Source organism: Impatiens glandulifera, chromosome 6 (assembly GCF_907164915.1).
Source record: "Impatiens glandulifera chromosome 6, dImpGla2.1, whole genome shotgun sequence".
In the NCBI taxonomy this organism is placed as follows: domain Eukaryota; kingdom Viridiplantae; phylum Streptophyta; class Magnoliopsida; order Ericales; family Balsaminaceae; genus Impatiens; species Impatiens glandulifera.
The window spans coordinates 13,506,766-13,515,949 of record NC_061867.1 but is presented as its reverse complement, the minus strand read 5'-3'; the positions used below and the strand labels follow the sequence as shown (position 1 = coordinate 13,515,949).

The 9,184-nt window shown below is 34.0% G+C and overlaps 2 protein-coding genes and 1 pseudogene across 2 annotated transcripts; 2 read left to right on the top strand and 1 right to left on the bottom strand.

Annotated features, from left to right (window-relative positions):
• The first annotated feature begins 741 nt into the window (after positions 1-741).
• On the top strand, positions 742-2,439 carry LOC124943206 (annotated as a pseudogene).
• Positions 2,440-2,623: 184 nt separating this feature from the next.
• Positions 2,624-3,487, top strand: LOC124942454 (protein CHUP1, chloroplastic-like). Its single transcript, XM_047482966.1, has 3 exons — positions 2,624-2,632; positions 2,943-3,077; positions 3,165-3,487. Exons 2-3 carry the CDS (start codon positions 2,970-2,972, stop codon positions 3,288-3,290), a joined length of 234 nt encoding a protein of 77 aa, XP_047338922.1. The 5' UTR covers positions 2,624-2,632; positions 2,943-2,969; the 3' UTR covers positions 3,291-3,487.
• A 1,041-nt stretch (positions 3,488-4,528) lies between these two features.
• LOC124941795 (uncharacterized protein YNL011C) lies at positions 4,529-8,840 on the bottom strand. The gene is made up of 13 exons (XM_047482147.1): positions 8,560-8,840; positions 8,320-8,436; positions 8,108-8,240; positions 7,150-7,246; positions 6,992-7,035; positions 6,743-6,899; positions 6,576-6,647; positions 6,355-6,438; positions 6,150-6,251; positions 6,024-6,071; positions 4,876-5,001; positions 4,716-4,808; positions 4,529-4,625 (listed from the first exon to the last, which is right to left on the bottom strand). The coding sequence occupies exons 1-13, from the start codon at positions 8,726-8,728 to the stop codon at positions 4,536-4,538; spliced, it is 1,332 nt and encodes a 443-aa protein (XP_047338103.1). The 5' UTR covers positions 8,729-8,840; the 3' UTR covers positions 4,529-4,535.
• Between the last annotated feature and the right edge of the window lie 344 nt (positions 8,841-9,184).

The window sequence follows — 9,184 nt, the reverse complement described above, 5'->3', positions numbered from 1 at the left end:
TTACCATTTTACTATCTAATAACAATGAATTCATTTAACGAGTAATAATTTTTTTTTTTACCTTTTGTTGTTTTTATTGTCAATATACAGGAAAATTTGACGAAATTTGACGAAATGATCCTAAAGAGTTTATTTATTTGACTTTTTATCCGCACTTAAAAGAAAAAGTACTGGTGACACTTTTTAATTTTTTGGATGATTTTATCCCTGTCGCGAGACGTCCTCAATTCGCGAGACGCAATCGGTATTCGCGAGACACAACCGACATTCGCGAGGCGCAACCGGCAATCGCGAAACGAATATTTTTTTGTTCACACAGACATCCGGTTGCGTCTCGTACGGGGACATTTTCGTCCGAAAAATAATAAAGTGTCACCAGCGCATTTATTTTATACGTTCCCAAAACAAAATCAAATAAACTGATATTTAGGTCAATCTCATCACATTTTTCACTGTATACATTATTTAAATCATTTATAACATAATAATTTTTCTATAATAGAAAAAGATAATACATAAATCAACAAGTTAAAAAGTATTTCAAAGTAGATGAGACCGTTCCTCTTTATCCGTGCCTTTCTACTTCATTGAATGACCAACGGATTGAATTTTTCTCTCTCTCTATAACAATTTCTTCTCTCTCTATAACAGCCAAGCAGATAGCGACCTGTTTGGAATGCCAATCTAGTTCATCTTCATCTTTGTAGTGTAAGAAGAGCTTGAATTCAGCTTCAGGCAACAATGGTTGCAGGAAAGGTGAAATCTGTAATTGGATTTCATAAATCGCCGGCGCATCCGAAGGCAGAAATCGCCGGCGCATCCGAGCTCCGGCAAGGTAACACAGAAGGGAGGAAGTTTCTTCTCACGTTCATTCGGTGTATACTTTCCTCGTTCATCAGCACAAGTTCAACCTCGGCCGCCGGATGCGGCGGAACTACTTCGGTTGGTGGAAGAGCTTCGGGAGAGAGAGAATCGATTGAAGACGGAGGTACTTGAATATAAATTGGTACGTGAATCTGCTGCTATTGTACCTGTTCTTGAAAGTGAGATATCTCGGAAGCAAGTGAGATCGAGAGTAATGCTGAGAAGATCGAGTGTCTTGAAAGTGAGAATGAGCGGTTAAAACTTGATTTAGAGATTTTGAATATGAAAACGGCTGGGGAGAAGGAGGAACAGGAGAAGAAGGAAAAGGCGATGGAAATTGAAATTGCTAATTTGAAAAGAGCAGTTACGGAATTTGGAAGAAATGAATCGAAGAGGTTTGTAGAATGATGTTACTGATTATGATGAATTTTCTTCTTCACAAAGATATCAGGGATTAGTTGATGTATCTGTTAGGTCAAACTTGTTGAAGAATTTGAAGAAGGTGTCGAAATCAAACGAAAAGACCGAGACCGAGACCGAAACCGCGACCGTTGATAGACCGAGACATTCGCATTGTATCTCTTAAGAAAATGCGGAATCATCGGACTCCATTTCTGTAAGATCTCGAGTTCCTAGAGTTCCTAAGCCACCTCCTAGGCCATCTTCATCTTCATCTCTCTATCATCATCTTCTTCGTCATCCCGTAGTTCTATCAGTATTGCAGCAGACAGAGCCTTAAATCCAGCGGTTCATTTCCCTCCTCCACCGCCACCGCCGCCATTGAAATCAGCACCTCCACCAGCTCCTCCTCTACCGCCGCCGAAGACTGTTCCAACACCCCCTGCACCTCCTCTTCGAAAACCGCACCGCCACCGCCACCACCACCACCTCTACTAACCAAAGGTATGAAATCTAGATCGGGTAGAGTGAATAGAGTTCCAGAGGTGGTTGAATTTTACCATTCACTGATGCGACGAGATTCCCGGCGAGAACCAGCAGGGGGGACCGATACTGTCGCTTCTTTCTGTGACTGCTAACCCTCGTGACATGATCGGTGAAATTGAGAATCGGTCATCTTATTTACTCGCAGTAAGTTTATAATTCGTTCACGAGTTTTGTTTACAAATTTGAAAAACTCCACATTTCCCGTGTTAACCATGTTCTTGAATAATACAGATTAAGACAGATGTAGAAACACAAGGAGATTTCATTACTTTCCTTATCAAAGAAGTAGAAAATGCTGCATTCACAGACATTGAAGATGTTGTTCCTTTTGTGAAATGGCTAGATGATGAACTTCTTATCTGGTAAATCTCTTCAAATCCTTAATATCCATTGATACAAGTTTACAACTTACAACCCTTAATGGAATTTCCTAATTCATCAATCATCAGGTCGACGAGAGAGCAGTTCTTAAACATTTCGATTGGCCTGAGAAGGAAAGCTGATGCATTGAGGGAAGCTGCATTTGGGTATTGCGATCTCAAGAAACTCGAATCTGAAGCTTCATCATTTCGCGATAATCCTCGGCAACCTTACAGATCTGTTTCTCAAAAAGATGCAGTCTTTGTTTGAAAAGTAGGATTCATCCATTCACTCACTCACTCACTCACTTTTATTAATAAGAACCAATCTGATATGATTTTCATATGCAGGCTAGAACGTGGTGCTTATAATCTGTCACGTATGAGAGAATCAGCTTCCAATCGATATAGTCAATCTCATATTCCAATTGATTGGATGCTTGATACTGGGCTATGTTAGTCAGGTAAATTTCCAAAATTTTAAGTAAATAGTTTATAACCCGTGTTTCACCCATACAAGTTCGAGACCAAAATGTCATAATTTCGATTCTCATTGTTGGGTGTCATGCTAAAACCAAAAGCATATAACCTGTGTTTATTTAAGGTTCTAAAGTGGGATTGGAAAAACTCATGTACTCAAGATTATGTATTCGGGTCTTCAAACTCGAACCATTTTTGGGATTAGTTCTCTTCTCGTTGACTTAAAAAACCAAAAAGCATATACCCGTGTTTATTTAAGGTTCTAAAGTGGGATTCGAACATGTATTTTTGCAGATTAAGCTGGTATCTGTGAACTTAGCCATGAAATACATGAAAAGAGTATCGGCTGAGCTCGAGAAAGTGTCTGGATTCCCCGAAGAGGAGGAGCTGATAATCCAAGGTGTTCGTTTCGCCTTTCGAGTACACCAGGTATGCATTTAGAGACTCGTCACAATAACTCATGTACTCAAGATTATGTATTCGAGTCTTCAAACCCGAACCATTTTGGATTTGCAGTTTGCTGGGGGATTTGATGTGGAAACAATGAGGGCTTTCCAGGAACTAAGGGACAAAGCAGATTGGTGTCATAGTAGAAGTGAAAACAAGCAAAATGAAAGATATAACAGGTCTAATATTTTGTAGTAAATTTCTGATTATTATTTTGTAGCAAGCAAACTCAGCTTCATTGTGTGTGTTTTTTAGTAGGCATTATTATTTGTAAATCCATGTATGTTTAAACATTGTTGTCATTTATAGACATGGGTTGTCAAATTGTTGTTGTTGATTGAATGTGACATTTAAAAGATATGGTAATTTATTTATTTATTTTTCAATTTCAATGGTATCTCACAACCTCAGTTTTTAGATATACTATTGTTGTCCTTCATCTCAGTTTAAATTATTTTGGTAGAAGATATTAATGGATATATAATAATTAAATGTAGATATTTTAATATTTGGGTGGAGGAATAGATTATTTGAAATTATTCAAGTCATTAGAACAATAGAGGATGAATTAATCATTCATTTGCTAAGAATTTGTCATGTAAAAGTGACAAATTAATTAAAAAAAAAAATCATTTCAAATTGGTAACATTATCAGTAAATTTGGTAAAAAGAAATAAGTTTTTCTATATATATATTTTATTAACTTTTTATTTAAAAATATTTCATCAATTTAATTAATTTTAATACAAAATACAGATAAAATCAATGTCATTTTTTAGTTTGTGAATTTAAATAATAATTGAGATTATTTTTAAACATATTTTAATATAGAAAATTAGCATAATTCAATACATCATTTTAATTTCCATCTCAAATATTTTAATTAAGAATCAATCTTTTAAAAACTATTGTCAACCTTAAACTCTCTTAAAAAAATTGTGAGTATAATAATAATTGTGACCAAATATAATTTTCTGATTAGGACTGAATACCACTTTTCAATCAATTATAATAGAATCTTTTTTATTTGAATTTAAGAAAATGGTATCCAATTTTCCCACTCAAATCATTTAAAAATATATTCTCTTTATTTTTTTAACAACTATTTTACAAATTTATCTTCTTATATAAAATACAACAAACTAAAAATAATCAATTATAATAGCAATATCCTTTTTATTTTACAAATATACATCTTTTTAGTTTGACTACTTTAAAAAATAATTGTAATTATAACAGTAACAATGATAAAATATCACTTTTTATAGCACCAATTTTTTTCTTTTGTGTCTATAACTTTTTTTTTTACACTTTTTATCTTTTCATTTCATCAATTTTCACTTTAAAAAATCAAGGTTTGATACCAAATTCAAATAAAGTCACCCACTTATTAATTTTGTCAAAAAAATGATAGCATCATTCTTTTTTTTTTCTTGCATCTCAGGAGATCAAATTAGCAAGAGCTTCAATTAGTGAAGCCGGGTCAAATATTACTCCAACTTTAGGATCAATCACACTATCAACCTCAATCTGCAATATAAGAAAATTGAAAAAAAAAATCATGAAAAATAACTTTATGAAGAGGAGCCTAAAAAAAGAAGAGATTACAACAAAACATACCACAGATGAGATTCCTTGTTCTTTTAAGCATTCACTGCCTACTAGAATTTGACCATTTTTAGGCACCAAAATAGTGTTTATATAGTCACTTGCCTGTTCAAACCAAACCACAAATAAAAAGTTGCATTCATGATAACCCAATAAGTAAAATCATACTTACATGATTCTTTAGACATTTGTGAGGATCTCCATGTGTTCGATTTAAAGCATCTGTAATTGCTGTCACGAAACAAGAACCATAAAACCCACCTGTTTCTCTATCACACGAACCATTCAACAACAATACCTATAAAACATAAATTGCTATCATGTTTATTTGAATGGAGTTTAATCTGAATCATTATCTAAAAATAAACTGATGATCATCTAGAAACAACACTAGGACATCATCAGTTGAGAATTATAGCAATTAACGGTTCCCTAATTTGAATGAAACCTTAGAAACAAATAAACCACCAAAATAAAAAATGAGACAATGAACACACAAAAACGTGGAAAACCTTTTCAAATTAAAGAGTAAAACCCCAAGACTACACATTCAAAATCAAGCTCTACTATAACCAAATATTTAGCTTACAAAAAAAAAAAAACAAGAACATAACAAAAAAAAATACACTTTTTTGGTCTCAACATCAAAGAGACCCACCAAAAAGACTTAGAGACGTTCAAACCTCAATTCAACTTGAAAACGTAGAAAACAAAATTTCAGCCCAAACGGATATCATTTACCCTCCAACACTTAGTTTAACTCTTTCTCAATTCTCTTTTTTTTTTTTTTTCATTAAGCTGATTTTTATTATTCTGTGCAGCTTGAATCAAATTCGCGGTTGAAGGGATCAAAACGATATCCGTTTGAGTTAAAATTCTCTGAGACGTTTTCAACGATTGAATTAAAGTTTCAACGCCTGTAAGTTGTCTTTTTTGGTGGGTTGAAGTTTCTGTCCAATTTTAATTTTATTCTCTTTGATTTTGAGACCAAAATGTTTAAATTCTTTTTGATTCTATGCTAGATCTTCTTTGTGTCGTTGAAGGTTACTAAACTTGTTTGTAAGCTAAATATTTGGTTATAATATAGCTTGATTTAGTCTCATGATTTTTATTTCTTGATTTGAAGAGGTTTTCTACGTTCATTGGGTTATTTTTACTTCCGCTTTTTATTTGTAATTTATTTGATCCTAAGATTTTCATTCAAGTCAGGGAATATTTCAATCACTTTATCAGTTGATTGCTAGAACTACCCAAAATATCATTTAGTGAGTTTTTGTCTTGTTTAAGAATCAATGCTCATGGGTTAGTTCGACACTTCACCTTTGGGCAAGATCTTGAAGAGATAATCTCCCCTACACCACGTAATACCTACAGAAACAACGAGAAATGGTTTGAGAAAAATAAACATCCAACTCATGAAAGAACTCACAACAAAACAAAGGGTACCAGAGAAGGGCAGATGGATGTGAAGAGGGAACCCATGGAATAAACAATGCAATCAACACTCTTCAGCTGGTCAAGGACAGTTGGATTAACTTTGGGGAATACCTAAGTGCAAAGAAAAGAAAAGAAAAAGAAAGTATATTATAAATTGAATATTGCGTAAATTCAGGTTTTCAAAATGAGTATGAAGAAGAAAACTATTATTCACCTCATGCAACAAGTTGTTGCCTTCACTCGACATGTAAAATACCCTCTTTATTCTCGAAGGAAGTGCTGGTGCTGCACAATTCTCCTATACATGAGAATCGGGCAGATAAATAAGAGCCTACACAAGACAACTGAGATGAAAGGTATAATCGATCAACTATAAATTTGGTATTAAAATGCTAGCCTTAAATGAGGACATGAACACAGAGGAATTAACAATACCTTATTAACTGCATTCATTGATCCATTCGATGGATGAGAAATTTCATTCTGACCCCGTATGATAGTACCATCCTAGGAATATGCAAGAAGAAAAAAAACAATCATTTGCTTGATCATATTGAAGAAATGCACATAATATAACATATAGAAATAGAAATAGGCATTACCCACAATTCACAACCCAAAGTAAGCCTATCATTGGTAGAAATCACTGGAAGAACCAGGCTCTCCGAAGGAATATCTGAAACGCGCGAAAATAAAAATATTGCAGCATCTAATGACTGAAAAAATATGCGTGCTCCTGCAAAGAAAAAGTTTCCAATGCTGCAAATAAACCATAATAACAAAACCCACACATTTAGAATATAGATTCTATCTAAAGAATAATGATCTCAGTTGGAAAGTGAGAAATTAACCTGCCATTACTGAAACAAAATGATTCATGGGGTAGATGAAGAATCTGCATATGAAAAAAAGATGAAGTAAAGCTTCTTGAGAATGATTGATTTTTTGGTTATAACCAGAAAACATGATAAATTATAACAATTTGGTGGATTTGATGTCGAAAAGAAACCTGATTCTGAAAATAAACGAGGAAAGCTCGAATGGTTTCACTATAGGGCTTTGAGACACCATTCCACAAAGAATGTCCTCCTTCCACAATATCATACCTGTTAAATGTTACCAATTAGCAAGTACATAAATCAGTAAAGCTGGAACTAAGATACTAACGAAAGATGAAATGAACTCATATGGCATATGGGTAAATTTTGGATGTTATATACGAGTGACTTAGTTCAAAATCGAGGATCGGAAGATTCCAAAAACATATCTCTAAATCCTTCAGATTGGATTTCTACTATGTATGCTATGGGTCCATTTGAAAAATACTTTATGGAGCTGTTTTTGACAAAAAAACATCAATAAATTTCCTTCTTTTTTATTGTTAAGTATCTCATTCGAATGTTGATTTTAAAAAAATTGATTTTTTTCGTCCAAACCTAGACCCAAATTCAGCTCCAAAAAATGTTTACAATGGGGAATTAAGTAGTCGATCTCATACATCAGATATTAGTAGAACCCCAGTGAAAGTCAATGGATGAATGTGTAAAGCAGTTTTATGAATCATTCAAATGTTTTATATGAGATAATATTCTTAAACAACTATTTATAAATTTGTTGACTTTTTTTGTCCAAACTTCGGACCCAGATTCAAACTTCAAAAAGTGTTTATGTGGAATTATGTACTCGACCTGATATATATCAGTTATTAGTAGAACACCAGTGAAGGTCATTGAATGACTGTCAAGAACATTCTAAAGCACCTATGAATCAAAAACATGTTTCTAAGCTTGAATAACCAAATTGGCCCAAGTTGTCAACTTGGCTATTCCCGAACCAGTTCCAAACAAACCGAGTTAGGAACTCCCACCCGAATAGAATAACATAAACAAAACAAGTATGCATCCTATGAAACCAAGATGTTAAGGAAAATCAGTGTCTTTTAAAAAGAGTTGGTGAAAAGACCTAACCATTCGAGTTTGGCTTCTTTTGCATCAAGAGGTAAGCGATGACCTAACAATCTTCGAACAGCTAGGGCTTCAGATGTACTTTGATCAGATAGTCTTAAACATCTAGATCTTATATCACCAACTGCAGGACCACCTGCAATTCACCCAAAAACAGTTATGTATTCAATTTATCTCGATCAAGTACATATATATAGATAAGAATAATAGATTACCAAGAACACGAACAATCTCGGCCGTGCTTCCTCCATCATCAGAAACAGGAAGAACATGGGCAACACGAGTTGTTAGCTTTTTAAGCTCTTCAGCAATACCATTAAATGCTGTTCCACCTATATATATAACGAATTCATCAATTTACGAGGGGACTAATATTTTTCCAACTTGATCAATAATCATAACAAGATCAGCCCTTGTACATGAAAAAGAAATGCAGGGGGGAAGGGAGAACTGACCTGAGAAGACGAGTAAGGAGGGTTGAGTGGTTGATGGATTAGGGTTGGAATGAGAAGCAGAAGCAGGAACCATTGAGAGAGATCTGGAAGGAAATGGGGAATGAAAGAAAAGCAACTGTTTATTATGTATGGCTGTGTAAAGAGGGGGACCCAAGCAACTATCCGCCATTATTCCCGCGAGAAAAGAAATCGAAAAAGAAAGCTCCTTTCTCTGGTTCTTCACTTCCTGCCCCAGCGGCTACACCCACACAGCTAGTTGGGTAACGGATAAAACTGTAACCTCAACCCTAAATCAAATTGGTCTGGCAATTTTTTTAAGAGGTATAGTTGTTGCACTACAAAATTTGTTTTAGAAAAGTTAAAAAAGTCACTTTTATTGTCTCTTTATCTAACTCCAACATTTTATTTATTTTAATTTTGTAATGTATAAACAACCCTTTTGTTTTTGTTGTTTTGATATTCGTGATTTTTAAACGGAATAAGCAAATGTATCAGAATATTAAGAACAATACATAAAATGAATCTAATTATCTCGTGTTATATTGAGTGATTTTTGAGAATTCGACATAATTAATATGGAGACATTGACATGTTTTTTAGTTGGATCATCGAGATTATTCTCCAC